Genomic DNA, 21,978 nt, shown 5'->3' on the forward strand with positions numbered 1-21,978 from the left:
TCTTTCCTTTACAAGTGAGAAGATAGGCCCAGAGAGGGTAAAGGACTTGCCAAGGGGCACTTACTAGGGTTGGGGCGAGAACTGCCAGGTTAAAGCTCGTCTCTGCTCCATGAGTTCGGTCAGTTATGCTGTGTCCAGCCCCACCCTTTCTACCTGTGCTCATGCTGCGGCCCCATATGCCCAGGCTCCAGTTTGCTGCATCCTGGGTATGTGCCCATTTGGGACATATTTATCCTAAAAAATTATTTGTTTACTAAAATTGAAATGTAACTAGCAGTCCTGTATTTTTATTTGCTGAATCTGATAACCTTGTGTGTGTGTGTGCACATGCGTGTGTACACATAATCAAAGCAGAGAGTACATTGAGCCCTTTGGTACCATGGGGTAGACCTATTAGCCAGACAGAACCACATACAACAAAATGGGTGCAGACGTGGACATACCATGGTCAGATGTTGGCAGTCACAACCAGACAGAATCAACTTCAGCCAAATACAGTCTGACGTGACAGCTGGGCTTTTCCAGACACAGTCACTCACACCTGACAGAACAATCTCGGGAGCCACATTCACCCACAGCTTGGTGCCCAGCCGATCCAGATACACTCAGCCAGTCACAGCCATACCGTGACTGGATTGAAACAGTCTGAGTTTGTTGGACAGACTGAGTCAGATCTGGTGGTACAGGGCCAGAGACACAAGATCACACAGAGCCTCATGGGGCCAGACACTGACAGACATAGGTTGGGCCAGCTGGTCAGCCTGGATTAGAGAGAGCCAGGTAGAGACCCCACAGACCAGATGGGCCAGGTCCAGGCGAATGTGTGTGCAAGGCGGGGTAACGTGTGCTCCCAGCACCCCACTCTGGCGGAGGGTTGGTGTCAGGGGGTAGGCACTGTGGGATCGAGGTAGCCCGGGCTGCAGTGGCTCCTCTGGGCGCCCCTTGCCTGGGCCGGAGCCGGGATTGGTGGCGTATGACCGAGTAGCGGATGGCAATGACACAGGCCTTCTGCAGCAGTGGTATGACCTCGTCTGACAGCATGTCCACTCGCACCACCACCATGCTGAGGTAGTTGCTCTTTGCTGTTCCGAGCTTGATGTAGGTACCATCTGGCAAGACCTGGTAGACCAAGGACAGGCAGTGGGTCTGAGCCAGGGCTCCCCAGCCTTCCCCACACCCAGAACTGTGGTCCTCCATGCCCTGAAAGCACCACAGTCCTCAAACTGCTCACCCGGGATAGACACAGCCAGCCGCCAGCCAGAATGTGCTGGTATGGCCACGCTGATTCTTAAAACTGGAACGCTCCTGTGCTTGTTGCTAAATAGCCACTGCCCAAGTGTCTTGGTTCACTGCTCCTCTCCTGTGACACCCCAGACCTCCCCACAGTCCACAGCTCCCCACACTTCCATGGTAATGCCTGGCAAAATGGAGACCTCCAGAACTTCCTCCAGCCCTTGGCTGCTGGCTGTTCAGTGATTGGTTGTGTCCAGGCTGCGCTGTAGGTAGATATGCACATCATCCTCAGCCTGCTTCTCTTTTCCTCAGATTGCCTTGCCACCCTACCCCATGATTGCGCTGCCACCCCATGAGGTGAGCATTTACCCATGAGAACTCTGAGGTTCAGAGAGGCCAAGTGACTGACCCCAAATCATAAAGCTCCTAAGCGGGGGTTTTACTCAGGTCTGTGGGACACCAGAGCCTCTCTGGGAGGGGTGCCCCAAACTCAGCTCTATAGAGAAGGGCCCGGAGGCAGCAGCAGTCTACAGGGTGCCTCTGTCCCCTCTCCAGGCAGTGCAGGCTTGCAGCCTCCCCGGGACCCCACCTGTGCAAAGCGGCTCAGCATGTTCTCCCTGGGGACGCGCACATGGTCCAGTTGCAGGAAGCCATTATCTGAGTGGTCAAAGTCCATCTTGGGCCCAATGTCTCCAACGGTGATTCCTAGGAGGAGGTAGAGGTAGGAACGTCCATCAGTTGAGTGCTTGTGTGTTAGGTACCAACACCCACGTTCCAGCTCATCTGAGCCTGCCAGCAGCCTGTGACATTGGGGTTATCATACCTGTTTGCAGGTGACCAAGCTGAGGTCAGGTGCTGAACCTTGCTCATAGTCATCAAGCCAGTTAGCGCCAGGTCTGTACAACTGGGCCCCTCCCTGCCCAAGGGAGACATGCCCCAGTTTCTCCCATGGACCTCTGGCGCCCCCAGGACAGGGAGGCTTGGTGGGGTCTCCTGGCAGGGGTCCTGGAGGAAGCAGCATGAGCTTACCTGGCAGTGGGCTGTGGTCCTCGAGACTCCGGATGGGCACAATAAAGGCATGCATGCCCTGCTGGGCTCCTGAGCAGATCAGTTGGGCCTGGACCAGGGCATGGGTGGCCGACCGTCCCACTGAGGGTAGAGAGGTGAGAAGCCCAGCATGATCCCTGATGTACAGAGCAGGCAGGCTAACCTTCCCCATCAGGACCCTGGGTGTGGGCCTAGTCTATGAGGACCAGTGTGGTGGTATGGGAAGGGAAGGGCACTCTGTGAGGCTGGGATGGGGCTTTGTTTGAACTACCTTGGAGGGTGTGGGTCAGGGGAGGATGCACGAGGAGCCTGGAGGACAAAGGGTGTTTCCTAGGGGAGCCGCACAGGACAGGGTATGCAAGGCAGAGGGAACAGCCTGCTCAGAAGCTTGAGGACTGGACTGGCTTGTTGGGACCAGGCAGCGGAGGTGGTAGCATCCAGGGCAGCCAAAGGGTGCTTGGTCAGGATACCCCTTGATTCATAAGGCCTTTACTCGTCCTTGGAAATGACTGGAACCATCCAGAGAGCTTTAATGTGAGTGTCTGGCTCTAGAATGCACTGGGTTGGTGGCTGGAGTTACAGGGGGTTCTCTCTAAACGTCAGGTTTGTATAGGAACCACCCTACGATACACAGGCAGGATTCCCATGGGCTAGGGAAGGCTCAAGGAGGCTGATGGAGATCTTGAGGGGACGAAAGCCCTCTATGCCCTCTGGCTGCTCTTCCTTCCAAAGGCAAAGCTTGACAAAGGCTATGGATTTTAATGAAATCACCCCAAATGGAGCAATCTGGAAAAGCTCTGCATCTTTTAAAACTTGGTCCTACTACAGTCTTCTGACTGAAGTGTGTGCTCTTGAGTCATTTTCTTTGGAATCAAGGAGACAGGATTTTTATATCATAGCTGCTGGGGTACGTATGTCAGGATCTGTGGTCAGAACATGGGTCCCAAGTCATAGGGAGATGTGTGCACTGCTGCCCACCCTAGCAGATGGGCACCTTTGAGACCTCAAAAAGTCCCTGTTCACAAAGAGGGGGAACTACCCCCAAAGAGCCAAACAAATCTAGCAGCCACTTGCAAAGGGCACTGTGAAATAAACAAGCTTGCTTTTTTGCTGTCCTCAAAAGCTTATTAATGACTCTCTCTGCCATCAGCCTAATAATATGAGTACAGATAGCCAGCATTTACCAAAATCCAGGTGGTACCGCCCCTGTGCTGGTGCTTTGTAGTCTTTGCAGGGCAGGTAAGCTGAAGTCCCATTTTCCAGAAAAGGCAACTGAGGCTCAGAGAATGGAGTGATGTGCTCAAGGTCACTGGCCTGAACGGGGCAGAGCCCGGATTTGAGCCCTGCCTGATTTCAGAGGCTGGTTTCTTTTTTTCTGCAGTTTTGTCAGTGGTCATTGATCACCACGCCCCACCTCCCCGCCCTGAGCATCACTCTCTTATTTCTCTGGGCTGTCTCTCCACTTCTCTCTCCTTCTCTCAATCTTTCTCCCTCTCTGCTTGTCTCTCACCTCGCCCTCTCTCTCTCTCTCTGCTCTATTTGGACTCCTCACACTTGATGTATTTTTTTTTTCCCATATAAGTGTTCACCTAATGTGTCCCCAAGTGCCACAGATGTATCCTCAGAGATGTATTCTCAAATCAGAGGAAGAGGGCCCTGGTGGAACCCTGCTCCTTGGGGCTTGGCAAATCACTGAGACTCTGGGAAGCGCGGTGGGTGCGGCCTGCACCTGGTGGCCACAGGGGGTGGTGTGGCACCCGTGGCTTGATTGGCGCTGGGGGTGGGCCTGAGCCCTTCTGCGTGTCTGGAGCAGGGGAAGGGAGGGACGTTTTTCACATTGACTGTACTCTGTGTGCTGGCTGGTGGCAAGCTTAATCGTTAACTTGGGAGATGAGAGGAACAGGGGCTGTGGCGAGTGCTGTGTGTGGCGGGCGTGGGGGCAGTGTGCATGTGAGAGAGACCTTGACCGTCAGCCCCCAAAGTTTGGGTCAGTTTCCTCAGCTATTTCAAAGTTCCCTTGGCGGCCTCTCAGCCACTCGCTGATGAAATTCTTCATATCCCACCTGTTTTACTACGTAAGAACCTGGGGCTCAGGGAGACGTATTCACTTGCCCAAGGTCACCAGCCTAGAACAGGGAATCAATCTGAGGTCTGTTGGACATCAAAGTCAGTGCTATTCTGCTGTCCAGCTTTGTTCTCCTTGGGGGCAGATGGAGGGGGGTGGGGGGATGAAGGGATACTATACTCACGGTCCCCAGGCCACCATTTGATGGCAGTCAGCGTGGGGCTGTGCACCACAAACTCCTGGGTGGCTGCATCATAGGTGGCTTCAGTCTCTAGGCCCTGAAGATATGTCCCTGGGCATCAAGGAGGGGAGTTAGACATTGGGCCAGGGTTGGAATCTCACCGGGGACGCAGTGTCTAGGTTGGCCTGGAGCCCCCAGGCATCAGTGCAGTATGGAGTCGGGGTAGCTTCCAGCTGTACTCACAGGCATTTCTCTCCTTTCACCGGTGGGCTCTTTGGGGGACACATGGCCAGCCCATGATGGGGAATGGTGGCTGACATTTCCAGAAGGAACACCTTGCCTCACCACTAGCTCGTACAATATGTTCGTGTAAATTAGAAAAAATCACCCCCTCCTCAAGACCTTTAACTGCCACCTGCTGTAACATCTTCATATTAAATATATAAATCTATGACTAGTGAGATGTGAATGGGCCCTCTGGAACTGTGCAGTGCACACCTGTACACTGCACCCAGCAGCCCTGGCTCACCGTGCCCCAGTTCTGTCTGGGCATATGTCGCAAGGATCTGTAACTTGTTGCAGAGTGGGTCCCACTTGGCAATCTGCTCCTCTGAGCCCAGGCTCCTGAGCGCTTTCTGGAAGATGAATTGTAACGCTAAGCCCAGATCTCCAGAAAGGCTTCTGCAGGGGAGAGACACAGTGGTTGAACAGCCCATTGGAGACAAGGGCCCCGGTACCCTCAGGCTGGCAGGGTGCAGGAGGGAAGGGGCACCTGATATCCTTCTTTCCCAACAGGTAGTACCTTTGTTGGGGAAAATAGCTCATGGGCTGGGTTTTCTGGGGGGTCCCAGGTGAATTCCTCTCTGGTGGGGTTGCCCTGGGTGTGAGCACCTGTTAGCGTAATATAATTCACGACTGTCTTCAGACCAGCCCAGGCGCTGTGCTAACATCTGGATGTGGAATTTCTTCTTAATGGCGGCTTCATAACGTTCATTCTGGGTCATGAAATAATTATCCTTCAGGCTAAGCTCTGGGTCACTGTGGATGATGCTTTCTGTCAGGGACAGAGAACAGAGAGAGGGCTTAGAGTCCTGGGTGAGGTTCCTGGTACCTTCAAATCTTCCCATCCACTTGCCTCATGGATGTGGAAAGGAAGTCAGACATTGCTGTCATTTTACAGATGCAATGAATGAGGTCCAGAGGTGGCAAAGTGACATGCCCAAGGTTACAAAGCTATGCAGTGGAAGAATAAGGACTCTATCCAGGTCTTCTGCTGCCTAGGACTCTTCTGTCCCTCAGATGGGCTCAGGGAATATTGACATGTTAAAGATGCCTTCATAGTCCAAAAGAATGAATCTCTAATAGTGGAATTTTGAGAGCAGAGTTTGTTATTTGAAGGTGGGACTGCTATTGAGGGACTCTTCTTCCAAGAAAAGCATATGGGCACGAAGCAGATGCTCCACTCCCCAGCCTCCTCTTACCGACTTTCCTCCGCAGTGCAGTGTTCTGGGCCCCTCCATCAAGGATGTTGGTGAGCTCTTCCACGCAGAAGGACTGCACGTGCCTCTCGCTCTCTATGTCAGGGTGCACTTGCCTGCTCCAGGTGTCCCCCATTGACACTCGGTGCACTGGACTGCCCATCCTAGCTCGGGTCTGCCTGGTGTCTGAGAAGAGAGACTTCTGGCCTGGGTGCTCTGAGCCTTGGGCTGTGCTAAGAACCTGTGTGCAGGAGGAACTGCCCAGGGCTGAGTGTCAGCTGAGGCCTGCTTTGGAGGAAAGCAACCTCCCTTAAATGTTCGTGTGCCACTCCACCCCCACACTCTCCCCTGCGGCCCTTGGCTGTGTACCAGGTACTGTCCAGGACTGTATGCAGTAACTGCTCAGTGAACAGTAGTTCAGTGCGTTCTAGCCAAGATTTGGACAGGGTCTGATTGCCTGGGGGAAATTCTCACATAAAGCCCATGAAGGTCACGTACGAAGAAATTCATGTTAGAGAGGTTAAGTGCATGGCCTCTAGCTGCACAGCGCCTGCTGGCCAGGAGTTGGACCGGGTCCGACCACAGAACACATGCTCTGTCCATGCTACAGCCGCACCTGGGGGGCTAAGTCCCAGGCTCGTTTGGCCCATTTCCGTGAGCCTTGAGGGGTACTGCGGAGCTGAGGGGAGGAAGCTTGCCCCTTGCCTGTGCCATGTTCCCCCGGGACCCCTGTGTGTCCTCCACAGCCACGGTGGGCCCTGCGTCCTTCACAGCAAACCCTCAGCCTCTCAGAGCCCCTGTTCCCCCACAGCCCGGCGACCAGCAGGTATAGTCCTTTCTAATTCTCGAGTCTCTCAGATCCATTTGTTCCATCCATTCCCTTGGCTACCGCCTAGGCCACCTTCGTCGCTCACCTGGCCTCAGTGCCTCTCATCTGCTCTTCTGGCTGCCAGGGTGAGCTCTTAAACTGCAGTCACATTGTTTACCTCGTACCCTGCTGGGAGTCTGGTGCTTGGGGCTGGCTGTTTGTTGTATGGAGTCCATGCCCTCTGCCATCTCACCACCTCTCACCCCTTGCCCCGCATCCACACGCTCCGCCTACCCAGGCCTCCTCTCCCTCTCCTCCTGCCCTTTGCCCCCGCTCTTTCCCCTGGTGTTCCTAGTGAGCCCCAGCCTCCAGGGCCACCTCCTCCAAGAAGCCTTCCCGATGGCAGTGCCCCCTGGGAGAGCCGAGCAGCCCTTCGGTGCCCCGGCTGGGTGCTATTAGAGTGGACGATGGGAGCAACTCCTCATCCACTCGAATGTCCCTCTCCCGAGGCAGTGAGTGCCTGCGGAGGCCAGCTCTGCTCTTGTGGGGTCCCAAGAGCCTGCAGGTGGCCACTATTTTGATTCCTATTCTTCCCCACCACAGCCCTGCAGATACGCTGCTGTCGTTACAACTATTTTATAGAGGGGACAGGAGCCTCGGGAAGAGAGGAGACTTCGTAAGGTCACGCAGCCACACGCACAGTAGCAAATGGGATTCATCCATAGGCTTACAAACCGACACCCCGAAGTGGGCAACAGGGCTGTGGGATGTTGACAAAGGGCCTGGCACATTCAAGGAGCGCCCCCGTCAGCTGCCCCCTGGATCCCTGCAGGGCCTTCTAGCCTGTCTCCTCTCTCCCTGCGTCTTCCTCCTGCGCTCTAACTGCCGCTGCGTCCTTGCTGTGCTCCAACACCCAGGCCTCGCCCCTCACCCTCCAGCCTCTAGAGGCCAGGGCTGTGTGCTCTGCCTGGAGCACTCCTTCCCCGATGTGCCCATGGCTCCCTCACTACCTCTGCAAGTCCTTCATCGGTGCCACCTTCTCAGTGAGGCCCACCTGACCACCCTCTTTAAAATCCCAAGCCCCTTCCCCCAGCGTTCCCAGTCTCCCTCACTCTGCTCTACCTTTTCTCTTTTCACTTATCGTAACATAATTTGCTCATTTGCTATGTTTTTGGTTATTGCTGTCTCTACCTACTTAAAGGTAAACTCCAAGAGGGCCAGGATCTTTGTCACATTCGTGCTGTGGCTCTCACACTTAGCACAGGGCCCGGCTCACAGGTAGCGTCTAGGAAATAGGGGTCGAATGGAAGAAAGCAGCTCTCAGAGTCAGTAGGAGTTGCGGGGAGGATGCAGTCCTCAGGAGTCTCCCAGTCCCTCCCGGGCCCCATGGCCCGGTTCACCTGACTCACCTCTGTCCTGTGTCTGCACAGTCGGCCTGGCCTGGTCTCTAGCTGCAGGCCTAGGCCTCTCACGGGTGGCCCGGCCCCTTTCTCCTCCCCTGGAGGGGCTGGACCACCGAAGATTGAAGGCGCTGCCTGGCAGGCCCTCGGTTCCCAGCTCTCCCTGGTTGAGCTCATTGCATGTACTCTCCTGTCCTCCTGCCTCCCTCTGGTGGTTGTGACCGTGCTGTGCCTGGTCGGGGGCTACCCTGGGAGATTGCTAGGAGGGTGTGAAGCAGGATAGATGGCTCAGCACGAGGCTGGCTGGGCAGCTTAGTGAGTGCCAGCTACCAAGCCTCTGTCTCTCCCTTCCTCTCCCTGCCTATCCGGCCCGCCTCCCAGAGCCTGGTGCTGGTCAGATGCACACACATTCACTCTGCAGAAAGAAACACCACAGGCCTCTACCCGGAGTCCAGAGACCTGGGTTCAAATCCTGGAGGTATGACTCTGAGTTACTTCACCTCTCTAAGCTTCCCTTGCCTTAACTATAACTCACAGGGTATGAAGGAAAGCTCTTGATAAACTGTAAAGCCCCAAGCATTTGTAACTTGAGAGTATTACTGTTTTCTTAGCTCCCCATAAGAGAATTTCCTAATTCCTAGGAGTGATGTTTAATGGTAGAATTTCCCGTTCTGTGGCAGGGTGCTGGTGAGAGATCTGTGGGCAGGTGTGTGAGGGTTTGGGTCTCACAGGATGCACTGATTTGGTTACTCATCAATATTTATTTTTGAATATCCACAGTGATCTAAGCCCTGGGGCACAGCAGGAAGCCCAAACCACAGAAAACAAAACTATACTAGTCCCCTGCCCTTGGGAACCTTCCAGGCTGGGGTCAGCGGGGCTGCTGGAGAGACAGATCATCACAGTAGGAATGGGCAGGAAAACCTAGCGGGATACTCACAGCCACTTCTAATGAACTTAGAACTTTTTTGAACTTAAAACCTTCTTGCCCTCTCTTCCTGCTACCGAAGTCCCCAGGGCCTTCCCGCTTTACCTGTCCAGCTCCTGTGTCTTTTCGTCTCACTACAATGTCACACTCTTTTGGGAAGTCACCCCAGTCTGGATTAGAAGCTCCTGGCTTTGCTTTCTTAGCTCCATGCTTTTGTACTTTATGGTATAATAAAATGTATAGATTTGGTCTTTGTCCCTGGTTCCTGGCACAGAGCTTCTAAAAAAATCCTTGTAATCTGCTGAGTGATAAGACTGTCTTTTTTGTCTGTGGCTGGGGGCCCACACATAGCTTCGAGATGGGGGCTTGTTGCCAGGAAGACCAAGCCTTAATTCGAGGGTTGGACCTTTCAGTTTCCCCCCCCCCCTCCCCCAACCTCCGGGGAAGGAGAGATGCTGGAGCTTGAGTTAATCACCAGTGGTCAATGACTTACTCAATTATACCTACATAATGAAGCCTCGATAAAAATCCCTAAACAGTGGGGTTTGGGGAGCTTCGGAGTTGGTGAACACATAGAGGTGCTGGGAGGGTGGCCTCCCAGCCATATCTTGTCCTATGCATCCCTCCCAATGGCTGTTCCTGAGTTGTGTCCTTTCTAATAAACTGGCAAATGCAGGGAAGTAAAGTGCTTCCCTGAGTTCTGTGAGTCATTCTGGCAAATTATTGAAGCCGGGGCGGGGGTTATGGGAACCCCTGAATTTATAGCTGGTAGGTCAGAAGTACTGAGATTTGTAATTGTTGTCTGAAGTTGGGGGAGTCTTGTAGGACTGAGCCCTAAACCTGTGGGGATCTGCGCTAACTCCAAGACTTAGTGTCAGAATTGAATGTTGGACATCCAGTGTTGGGGAATCAGAGAATTGCTTGTTGCTGGAGTGGGAAGACTACACGTTTGGTGTCATAAGTGGTGGTAGAAAGAGACAACACACCCTTGGTATGCCCACAATAGTGGTGGCTACTTTTTTCTTTAATTATGGGTTTTTGTGTAAATCACTGGTGAAAGCAAGAACTGTGCTGTTCTTGGTCACCAATGCGGTCCCAGCCCCAGCCCCAGCCTAGGGCCTGGCCTGGGGTAGGCGCTCAGCAAGTATTTGGTGGATGAATGAATAAACAAAGGTTGGCAGGAGCCATCAGGATTCTCTATCCCAAGGGCATGGCCATGCTTGGGGAAGGACTCTGGAATTTTGGCACTTTTTTTTTTTTTTATTTGGTATTGACTCTTTTCTGCTTGAATTTTTTTTCTTTATTTATTTACTGTTTTAATCGAAGTATAGTTGATTTACAATGTTGTGTTAGTTTCAGGTTACAGCAAAGTGATTCAGTTACACATATATATGTATGTGTGTGTGTATATATATATAAATCTATTTTTCAGATTCTTTTCCATTATAGATTATTAAAAATATTGAATATAGTTCCCTGTGCTATACAGTAAACACTTGTTGGTTATCTATTTCATATATAGTAGTGTGTTTATGTTAATCCCATACTCCTAATTTATCCCTCCCCCTCTTTCCCCTTTGGTAACCATAAGTTTGTCTTCTATGTCTGTGAGTCTATTTCTGTTTTGTAAATAAGTTCATTTGTATCATTTTTTTTTTTTTTTAGTTTCCACATATAAGTGATATCATATGATATTTGTCTTTCTCTTTCTGACTTACTTCACTTAGTATGATAATCTCTAGGTCCATCCATGTTGCTGCAAATGGCATTATTTCATTACTTTTTAAGGCTGAGTAATATTCCATTGTATATATGTACCCCACTCTTTTTATCCACTCATCTGTCAAGGGACATTTAGGTTGCTTCCATGTCTTGCCTGTCGTAAATAGTGCTGCTATGAACACTGTGGTACATGTATCTTTTCAAATTACAGTTTTCTCCGGATAGATGCCCAGGAGTGGGATTGCTGGATCATATGGTAACTCTATTTTTAGTTTTTTAAGGAACCTCCAGACTGTTCTCCATGTGGCTGCACCAATTTACATTCCCACCAACAGTGTAAGAAGGTTCCTTTTTCTCCACACCCTCTCCAGCGTTTATTATTTGTAGTCTTTTTGATGATGGCCATTCTGACTAGCATGAGGTGGTACCTCACTGTGGTTTTGGTTTGCATTTCCTTAATAATTAGCAATGTCAAGCATGTTTTCCAGTGCCTGTTGGCCATCTGTATCCCTTCTTTGGAGAAATGTGTATTTAGGTCTTCTGCCCACATTTTGATTGGGTTGTTTGTTTTTTCGATACTGAGTTGTATGAGCTGTTTGTTTATTTTGGAAATTAATCCCTTGTTGGTTGCGTTGTTTGCAAATATTTTCTCCCATTCCATAGGTTGTCTTTCAGTTTTGTTTATGGTTTCCTTTGCTGTGCAAAAGCTTTAAGTTTAATTAGGTCCTATTTGTTTATGGCACTTTTTTAAAAGGTGAGGGTTGGTGTGTACGTGTGTGTGTGCACATGCACATGTCCACCCTGTTTGTACTTACTTGCATGCCCCGACCTGAGACCCAGTCCTCTAATCTCAAAGCTGGATTCCTCTGGGACTAAAAAAGCTGTATACCCAGCTACGTTTCCAAAGTGATCCTGGCCTTTCTGCTGCCTCTCCTGGTCCTTCCTGATGGCTCCTGCCATCTTGTGCCCTTCAGGAACTCAAGCTGTTAATAATATCCCAGCAGCTTAGAAGGCTCCCCTCACATGTTTCTTCAGTGAAAGAATTGCTTTGTAATGTGAACGATTTTCCTCTCTCCCCATGTTTCTGCTCTAAAATTTGGCTTGTCTTATTCATGCTTAGCATTAGTATTTGTACACCCCTATCCATCATTCCCTGGACAGATATTTTTGGAGTATCTGCAGTGGATTGGGCACTGCTTTGAGTGGGACCCAGAGGGGAACCTGGCCTCGGTGAGTGGGGTGGGGTGTTTATAGGTTCCCTGACTTCCCTTGCATAACAACACTGGAAAGTAGGATGCAGCTCCCCATTTTGCAGGGGAGGAGACAAGTTCGGAGAGGTGTTGTCGCTTTCCCAGGTTTGCACAATAAGTAGATTACAGAGCTGGAATTTGAACCAGGTCTTTGGATGGTAAAGACTGTCTCTTAACCCATTTGTGCAAGGTTGGAAAAGAAGTCAGGAGATGCAGGCCTCCTGTCCTGGCAGGACTTCTGAGATGTGCTGACTCTGGGCAGGCACCCTCCCCTCTTGGGTCCCTGCTTCCCTATCTGTAATGTGGAGTGTTTGCTCACTGAGGGGCCTCACAGCTGTCCACCATATCCCCAAGGTAGCGCCCAGCTTGTGTCCTGAGGAAGGGGCAGGACCCAAACTCTGAGACATCACCTAGCAGGTCCTGCTGGGACTGGGGGGCCTGGACCCTTGGGTCTCCTGCTGCTGTTGGCAATGGCCATACACACGGTGGTGGCTTCAGGGAAGGTGGCCTTTACCCTGCTGTTTGGAGGGGAAAGTTCTGGGTTCCAACCTGGCTCTGCCAAGGATTTATGCTATTACTGACTATGGGAAATTACTTAATTTCTCTCTGCCATAGTTTCCACATATTGATTGTCTTGAGATAAAGCTCTTGATTTTTTAAAATGTGTATTTTATTATATGTTTCAAGTGTACGATATTATAATTTGACATCTGTGTACACCCCCAAAAGTCTAGTTACCCCCAAAAGTCTAGTTACCATCAGTCACTATACAGTTAACCCCTTTTACCCCTTTGCTCACCCCTGCAGCCCCCTACCCTTCTGGTAACCACTGACCTGTTCTCTGAATCTGTAGGTTTGTTTGTTTCATGTTTTGTTTTAGATTCCACTTATGAGTGAAATCATATGGTATTTGTCTTTGTCCTTCTGACTTATTTCACTTAGTATATACCCTCAAGGTCTATCCATGTTTCCACAAATGGCAGGATTTCCTTCTTTTTTATGGGTGAGTAGTATTTTATTGTATATAGATATACCACATTTTCATTATCCATTCATCCATTGATGGACACCTAGGTTGTCTCCCATATCTTAGCTATTGTAAACAACGCTGCAGTGAACATAGTGGTGCATATATCTTTTCAAATTAGTGTTTTTGTGTTCTTCAGATAAATACCCAGAAGTGCAATAGCTAGATCATATGGTAGTTCTATCCTTAATTTTTTGAGGACTCTCCATACTGTTTTCCATAATGGCTGCACCAATTTACAATATGACCAACAGTGTGTGAAGGTTCCCTTTTTTCCACACCCTCTCCAGTACTTGTTATTTCTTGACTTTTTGATAATGGCCATTCTAACAGGTGTGAGGTGATATCTCATTGTGGCTTTTATTTGCATTTCCCTAATAATTAGTGATGTTGACCATCTTTTCATGTGCCTGTTGGCCATCTGTATGTCTTCTTTGGGAAAGTGTCTAGTCAAGTCCTTTGCCCAGTTTTAAATCAGGTTGTTTGTTTTGTTGCTGTTGAGTTTTATGAGTCCTTTATCTATTTTGAATATAACCCTTTGTTGAATATATGATTTGCAAATATCTTCTCCCATTCAGTTAGATGGCCTTTTCGTTTTGTTGATAGTTTCCTTCACTGTGCAGAAGGTTTTCAGTTTGATGAAGTCCCATTTGTTTATTTTCGCTTTTGCTTCCCTTGCCTTTGGAGTCAGATCCACAAAAACATCACTAAGACTGATATTAAGAAGGTTACCACCTATGTTTCCTTATAGGAATTTTATGGTTTCAGATATCACATTCAATTCTTTAATCCACTCTGAGTTAATTTTTTTGTATGTAAGATAGTGGTCTTGTTTCATTCTCTTGAATATGGCTGTCCAGTTTTCCCAACACCATAATGAAGAGACAGTCCTTTCTCCATTGTGTGTTCTTTGCTCCTTTGTTGTAAATTAATTGTCCATATATGTGTGAGTTTATTTCTGGGCTCTCAATTCTGTTGCATTGACCTGTGTGTATGGTTTCATGCCAGTACCATGCTGTTTTGATTACTATAGCTTTGTAGTATAGTTTGAAATCAGAACGTGTGATACCTCCAGCTTTGTTCTTCTTTCTCAAGATTGTTTTGACTATTTGGGATCTTTTTTGGTTTCATACACATTTTAGAATTATTTGTTCTAGTTCTGTGAAATATGTCATTGAAATTTTGATAGAGATTGCATTGAATCTGTAGATTGCTTTGGGTAGTATGGACATTTTAATAATATTATCAATAATTATTCCAACCTATGAACATGGAATATTTTTTCATTTATTTGTGCCTTCTTCAATGTCTGTCATCAGTGTCTTATAGTTTTCGTGGGCTTCAGTAGTTGCAGCACGTGGGCTCAGTAGTTGCGGCATGCGGGCTCTAGGGCACGCAGGCTTCAGTAGTTGTGGCACACGGGCTCAGTAGTTCTGGCTCGTGGGCTCAGTAGTTGTGGAGCATGGGCTTGGTTGCTCCACGGCATGTGGGATCTTCCCAGACCAGGGATCAAACCCGTGTCCCCTAAATTGGCAGGTGGATTCTTAACCATTGTGCCACCAGGGAAGTCCCAGTGAGCATCTTTATGATTATTACTTTAAACTGTTTATCAGATGGTTTGTTTACCTCCATTTTATTAAGATCTTTTTTGAGGGGCTTTATCGTGTTCTTTGGTTTGGAACATGTTCCTTTGTCGTCTCATTTTGCCTGACTATATGTGTTTGTCTATATGTGTTAGGCAAAACAGCTACCTCTCCCAGTCTTGAAGGAGTGTTCTTATGTAGGAGATGATTCGTGGGGCCCAGATGGACAGTCCCTCTGGCCACCAGTACCAGCCACTCAAGGGAGTGTCCCTCATGTGGCAGGGCTGGAGCTGCTATGTGGGGTGGGCAGGGCAGGACACTGTACACTCACCTGGCCAGGTTGTGGCTTGGCAGCTCCACAGTGTAGGCTGGGCTTGGGGTGTTCAAGCCACTGCTGCATGGGGAGGGCAGGGTGCAGTTTCCTTCAATGTTTGGTAAATTCTGTGTTTAAATAATTTATCAACTTTGGTGCTGACTCTGCTTTACATGTTTTTGGATGTGATCATTTCAGTTTGTTGGACCAAACTATTGAATCCTCTAGTTTAATTTTTTTTTATTATGAAAAATTGAAAACCTGCCCAAATGTGGAGAGAACAATATAATGATTCCACAAGTACCTAACACTCAGCTTTAACACTTATCATCTCATGTCTTCCTATTCTTTGTTTTTGACTTTCTATTTCAAAATAACTTTAGACTTTCAGAAGGTTGCAAAAAATAGTAGTTTCTGTACGCCTTTCACCCAGCCACCTCCAGTGTTGACATCTTACATAACTGTGGTGCGGTTAGTGAAAGCAAGAAATTATCATGATATACTACTATTAACTAATCTTCAGCACTTATTTGAGTGTGTTGGAAGGTCCCCAGGATGAACTTCAGGTTCAGTGACTTGCCTGAAGTACTCACAGAACTCAGAAAAGCTAATATACTCACGATCATGGTTTATCACTGCGAAAGGATACAGATTAGAATCAGCAAAGGAAAAGACATATAAGGTGGAGTCCAGGAGAGACCAGGCACGACCTTCCAGTTGTCCGTCCTCTCCCAGTGGAGTTGTATGGACAGCATTTAATTCTCCCTGTGTGGCAACACGCACACTGTACCTATAACCGGGGAAGCTCACCCCAGCCTTGGCGTCCAGGGTTATAGGGCATGAGTCATAGAGCCCTGGGATGCTGGTGTGGCTGATCTTAGTTACTCAGTCTCCAGCCGCTCCAGAAGCCACACTGATACGGCATGACCCGTGACCCCACGTACATCACGTTGTTAGTGTAAACTGCCTGGCGTGGCCCAAGGGCCCAGGTGGACAGAGGTACTCTTTTCAGGCAGGATATTCTAAGAGTTTAGAGGTTAGCTCCCAGGAGCTATCAAGGGCCAGTGCTTTCTTTGGAATGTGCAGGGTTTGAAATCCTGCTGAGTTAGTCATTTATTGAGCTTTGCCAGTTTTCCCACTAATATCTTTTTCCTGGTTCAGGATCCATGCCAGGATCCCACACCGCATTTAATTGTCCTGTCTCCTCCAATTGGTACAGTTCCTCAGTCTTTCTTTGTCTTTATGACCTTGATACTTTGAGGAATACTGGTGAGGTGTTTTTTTCAGAATGTCCGTCAATTTAGATTGGGGTGTGAGAAGGTATGGGCGACACCTCCCCCAAAAAAGGGACTGGGAGAAGGGCAGAGGGTCTTGGGGTAGCCAGCCATGAGGGAGGGGTGGATGCCAGACAAGCTTAGGGACTAAGAGAAGTAAATAAGTGGAAATAGAGCTTGGAGGGGTCCGGTCAGTGACAGATATGACAGACAGAATGAAACTACCAAGGAAAGGGAAGACAGTAATTAACTTTTACTGAGTGCTGGCCATGTGCCTGTGCCTAACAAATATTTTATATTTGTTAATTCAGCCCTCTTAATAGTCTGTAAGGCTGGTACTATTGGAACCTTCGTTTAACAGATGAGAAACTCAGAGATGTTAAGTAACTTTTCCAAGGTCACCCATCTGGTCAGTGGCAGAGCCAGATCCCCTACCCAACCCCCAAGTCTAAAGTCTGCCTGACTTTGTGGCCTGGGCTCTTAACAGCCATGCTGTGCTACCTGTCACGATATCCTAACAAGGGGAGAGAGAGGTGGGGAGAAGGAACTTTCATCCCTTGAAATGTGCCAGGCCCTGGGCTAGGTGCTCTGTGTCTGTTCTCTCATGTTCCAGGACCTACCAGGCATATAGTAGGTGATTAATGCGTGTTTCTCTCCTTCCTGCTCCTTCCCTGAGCTTCCTGGGCCAAGAGCAGGCATGTGGACTCCTGTGTCCCATTTGGCCACTGGCTTCTCTCAAAGCCGTGAATGTCCCTGGGGCCCACTCTGCCTGACCAGATTGGCTTGGGCTGGGCCACCTCCTGGCAGAGAAGGAGGAAGGAGGAAGGTGGATGGCCATTTGGCCTCAGCAGGCTTGCAGAATATTTCCGGCAACAGATGGGAAGGCTTGAATGTGGGTGCTTTGCAAAACATTCTCCTGAGCCTCCATCAGCAAATGCTGATATGCCAATATAAACGTGCAGGCTCCAGCCAGGTGGATGTGAGTTCACATCTCGCTTTTGCCACCTGCTGGCTGTGTGCTTTTGGGCAGTAGCTTTGCCTCTTTAAACCTCAGATGCTCCATCTGTAAAATGGAGGTAATGACAGTCCTGGGGGCTGAAACGAGAGAATTCATACAAAGTGTTTAGGCCAGTCCCTGGCACAGACACTAAATGTTCAGTAAGAGCAGACATTACCTATGTCACGGATGTGGAAAATGTCGTCGTTCAGCAAGTTGCCCAGACTTGTGACAAGGAGTGATTGGCAGAGGTGGGGCTTGAATCCAGATCCAGGCACAGAATTAACTCTTTACAGGGCAAGCCTGGTACTGACCTTGCAGGGGGAAATGAACAGTTTAGTTCAGGCACACAAAAGGGTGAGCTAGCTGCCTTGGTCCCATGGGAAGCCCTTCCTTGGAGCGGGGAACCCCGGCTAGCTTAGCTGTTGCCAGACAGCCCAGGAGAGTTGCCAGGGTCCCTCCCTGGGCAATCCTGCTCATCTCTCTTTGCAGGTCCTTTCTGGGAAGTGGATGGGCACACTTAAGGAGAGGGCCAGATTTGGAAAACAAGCCCAGCCCCGTGTCCTCTCTGGGCGAGTGCCAGCCGATCATCAACTCAAATAGCTGTGATGGGCTGAGATGAGGACAGCAACCGCTGGGATGTAGGGGCTTTGTTCTCATGAGGCCCAGCAAAAGGGGGCACCGTAAAACAAGGCCCTGGTGGGAGCAGGGTGGTTGGGTTAGATGGGTCTTTGGGAGCAATGGAACATCAAATGGTTTAGGCCACTGCTCAGCCGCAGGTACAGTTCTGCAAGGGGGCAGGAGTCCCGCTGTGATGGTAGATTTTTTTAATTAATTAATTAATTTTTAAAAATTAATTAATTTACTTTTGGTTGCGTTGGGTCTTCGGTGCTGCGTGCGGGCTTTCTCTAGTTGCGGTGAGCGGGGACTGCTCTTCGCTGTGGTGCGCGGGCTTCCCATTGCAGGGGCTTCTCTTTGTCGTGGAGCACGGGCTCTAGGCGCACGGGCTTTAGTAGTTGTGGCACGCGGGCTCTGTAGTTGTGGCTTGTAGGCTCTAGAGTGCAGGCTCAGTAGTTGTGGCGCATGGGCTTAGTTGCTCCGCGGCATGTGGGATCTTCCTGGACCAGGGCTCGAACCCGTGTCCCCTGCACTGGAAGGCGGATTCTTAACCACTGTGCCACCAGGGAAGTCCCCGTGATGGTAGATCTTAACCCGTTGGTTGGCCCCAGAGACTGGCTGGCTTTGGGGGTGGGGGTGTGATATTGGGGACGGGGCCATGTCTATAGTGTGTAGATATTCCTCACCCCAGGACTCATGTCAGTCTGTGACGGCCTGCATCTATGTTTATGGGTGGAAGCCATATCCCTCAAGTTCAGATGGACAAAAGGAAGGTGAGATAGGTTCCTGAATCTTGTGTCAAAATGGTTAGGATGGCATAGGGACCTCCTAGGAGCCCTTTCTAAGAGCACAGCCTGGCTCTGGTGGAAAAAATGTACGTCTTGCCGACAGACGGCTCTGTGTGAATCTCATCTCTCCCCAGGAGTTGTTTTGTGACTTCTGGCAAGTCCTTTTTGTGACTTCTGGCAAGGCTTGGTTTCTTCATCTGCAAAATGGGGAGGATGATACCAAACTGTTATGAGTGGTGACATTGCTGGCTCTCCGTAAATGCAGTGATCTTTACTGATACCCATTCACAACTTTTTTGAACACCGACTATGTGCAGAGTCCGTCCTGGCTGGGAGTGGTAAAGGTCAGCAGAGTCAGAAGGGGTCCCTCTTTTCGTGAGGCTTGGAATTTGGATAATCTCAAGTGTGGTGAGGTTGGCCTGCAGAAGCTCCCTTGGAGCACACACTGCAGAACCAGGGAGGGAGTGTCCCTTCTGCTGCTGAGTTCTTCTGTCTCTCTCCCAGGTTTTGTATTTGGTGCTGGTTTGCCTTTGAAGAGGGTGTCTCCAAACCCAGACCAGGACTTGTGGTCTGGTGGGTGTGAGAGCGTGGCCTCAGTGAGAACAGGACTTGCTGCTGTTGGCTCCCATTTAGGGCAGGGCCTGCCATCAGACCTACTGCTGCAGCCTTGTCCTCCTCCAGGGTCTCCAAGACTGGGTGATGGCCTGACCGCTGCCTTCAGGGATGAGATAACTCTCTGGGTGCCTGGAAGGTGGTGTGTAGGAGCCATGCAGCTCCAATACGAGTTCTGAAGGCACAAGTGCTAGTAGGGCCCAGGAATACTGGCAAAAGCCCAAGAGGCCCAAGGAAAGCTTCTGGACCAAATTGACACCTCTGGGCCAGGGTCAACATTGTGGAGGAAGGATTCAAGTGAGTGATGGTGATGAGAGGAGCTGAACCTGGGAAGAGGCTGGATGTACTGCAGAAAGAAGAAGAGGGAGAAGGGGTTTCTCGTTCACTCATTCATTCAACAAACATTTAGTAAGCACCTGCTGTGTGCCCTATGCCCCAAGTGGCCAAATGCCTTTTCTCACAACCTGAGTGGGATAGGGCTGGGATTCTTTTCCCTGGGGCCTAGATGCCAGCATGGCACAGGCTAGGCCACTTGCTGGCAGGGAAGGAGGAAGGAGGAAGGCCATTTGGGATTCAGCCGTAAACAAGACAGACAAAAATCTCTGCCCTCATGGAGCTGACATTATCGTTAGGAGAGACACACAAGATACCTAAGTAAAATATATGTTAGATGGTGATAAGTGGTAAGGAGGAAAAATAAGGCAGGGAAAGAAGGGATAGGAAGAGTGTAGGTGATGTTGAGATTTTAGGAGGGGCGACCAAGGGGACCTGGTTTAGAAAGAGCATGAAAAAGACCTGAAGGAAGCGAGGGAGTGAACTGCGCGGCTCTGTGAGGGAAGAACGCTCCCAGCCAGGAAATAGCAGGTGAAAAGGCCGGGGGGGCGGGGGCACATGCCTGGTGGGTGTGAGGCTGGGCTGGCTGGAGCTGCGTGAGGAAGAGGACAGCAGTGGGAAGTAGGGCCGAGGTTAAGAGAGCTGGACGCATAGGACCTTCTAGGTCACAGGAACGACTCTGTTGGGAGCCAGACGAGTGACAGATCTGCCTTGGATGTTAACAGGATTTTTAACATCTTAACATTTTGACTGCTCTGTTGAGAATAGGCTGTAGGGGGCAGGGGCAGAAGCAGGGAGGACAGTGGGAGGAGGCCACTGCAATAATCCAGATGTTTTATTTCCCACTGTGCCCCCAGCACGTGGCATGTTTCCTGGCACAGAGCAGACACTCAACAAATACTTACTGAATGACGTGTGAATTAGCGATGCCCAAATACCAGTTCTCAGACAGGTGCCACGTAGGCTATATGGAAAAAGTGTAGACAGACAGATCCCGGGCACTGTTGCTGGGGATCCTGATCCAGTAGGTTTCTGATGGCAAAGAGGAATTTGGCTTTTCAGTACAGTCTGCAGGTAATTCTGGGCAGCAGGGTTGGCCTTCTGTGTCAGTTAGGAATGCTTTTGGCTGCAGGGAACAGAGAACAACCAGCAGTGGCTTAAACAAGAGGGTTTTATTTTTATTTACAAGAATTCTGGAGGAGGATGGCTGCTGGCATTGGCTTGGTCACGTGATGACAGGTCAATGTTTCAAAAATTCCCTTGGCCATTTTCTCATTGTAGCAAGATGGCTGCTGTGGCTCCAGGCATCCCATCATCAAGGTAGGAAGAAGGGAGGAGCAGGAAGTTGTTACCCAGTCTCTCTCTTTTATCAGAAAAACATAAGCTTTCCTAGGAGCCCCTGTAGACTTTGTCTTAAATTTCACTGGCCATACCTGGTCACCCCAAGCTGTGAAGGAGGCTGTAACAGTGAGACTCTGTATTTACCGCCTCTACAATGGGAGATGGCTGGAGAGAAGGAGTTGGGGCTGACCACTGGGGAGTGAACAAGGGTGTCTGTCTGCCATGGCTCCATGGACATGGTACTTGAGTTTCCTTCTACTTCTGGGGCTTTGTCTCCATGATTTGCCACCTCTGTGGAGCACCTATGGGGCCCACAGAGTGAAATCCCAAGCATTCCCTTGGAGGGGCCTACTTCATCCTCGATACTCAGTCCTGCTTTTCCTGTCTGAACAACACGCAGGGGACAGCTGCTTTGGGTAAGGGGTGGTCTTTATTTAGGGACTGTGCATTTTTAGCATTCTCTCACCTGGCAGACATTTAAAACAGTATTACCATCTTCTCACTGTCACATTTGAGAGACTTTTAGAGCTGCCGCCCCCCCCCGCAGGAAAAGGATGATGTCTTTAGTCCCTCTCCAGCCACCCAGTTAGGCCTAAGACCAGGATGATCCTTTCCTCCCACCTTTGGTCCAAGTATGAAAGGGCATCCCAGCGGTAGCTCTTTCTGGTAGCTCTGTGCCAGTCTTGGGGTGTGAAAGGAAATGCTTTTCTAGCACTGCCCTGCTACCTTGAATGATGGGTTTACAAAGCCAGAGGCAGGGATTTCAGGGGAAAAAGAAACAGGCCCGGTTTAGTCTCTAAATCTTTAAATATGGGATAGGAGCAAAAGGCTGAAACATTTTGGTCTCGCGTTGGGAAGGGCATTTTGAGGAAGAATGGGTGAATTCACTGGAGCTGGCTCAGGTGATGGAAACCAAATAGGGGTGGGTCCCAGGTGCAGAGGCTGGAAATGGGGACTCAACGGGACCAGTTTGGAAGGGT

General features: G+C 49.7%; 1 protein-coding gene across 1 annotated transcript in view; it reads right to left on the reverse strand.

The window, feature by feature from the left end:
* ACOX2 (acyl-CoA oxidase 2) overlaps positions 1–6,167 on the reverse strand; it is a 33,738-nt gene extending 27,571 nt beyond the window's left edge. The window contains exons 1-7 of the mRNA XM_007469020.1: positions 6,008–6,167; positions 5,418–5,580; positions 5,056–5,207; positions 4,530–4,637; positions 2,263–2,382; positions 1,823–1,938; positions 947–1,119 (exon numbers count right to left, since the gene is read on the reverse strand). Coding sequence (XP_007469082.1) covers positions 947–1,119; positions 1,823–1,938; positions 2,263–2,382; positions 4,530–4,637; positions 5,056–5,207; positions 5,418–5,580; positions 6,008–6,167 — 992 coding nt within the window. The remainder of the gene's footprint in view (positions 1–946; positions 1,120–1,822; positions 1,939–2,262; positions 2,383–4,529; positions 4,638–5,055; positions 5,208–5,417; positions 5,581–6,007) is intronic.
* Between the last annotated feature and the right edge of the window lie 15,811 nt (positions 6,168–21,978).

Source organism: Lipotes vexillifer, unplaced genomic scaffold, assembly GCF_000442215.2.
Source record: "Lipotes vexillifer unplaced genomic scaffold, Lipotes_vexillifer_v1.1 scaffold989, whole genome shotgun sequence".
Taxonomy (NCBI): Eukaryota; Metazoa; Chordata; class Mammalia; order Artiodactyla; family Lipotidae; genus Lipotes; species Lipotes vexillifer.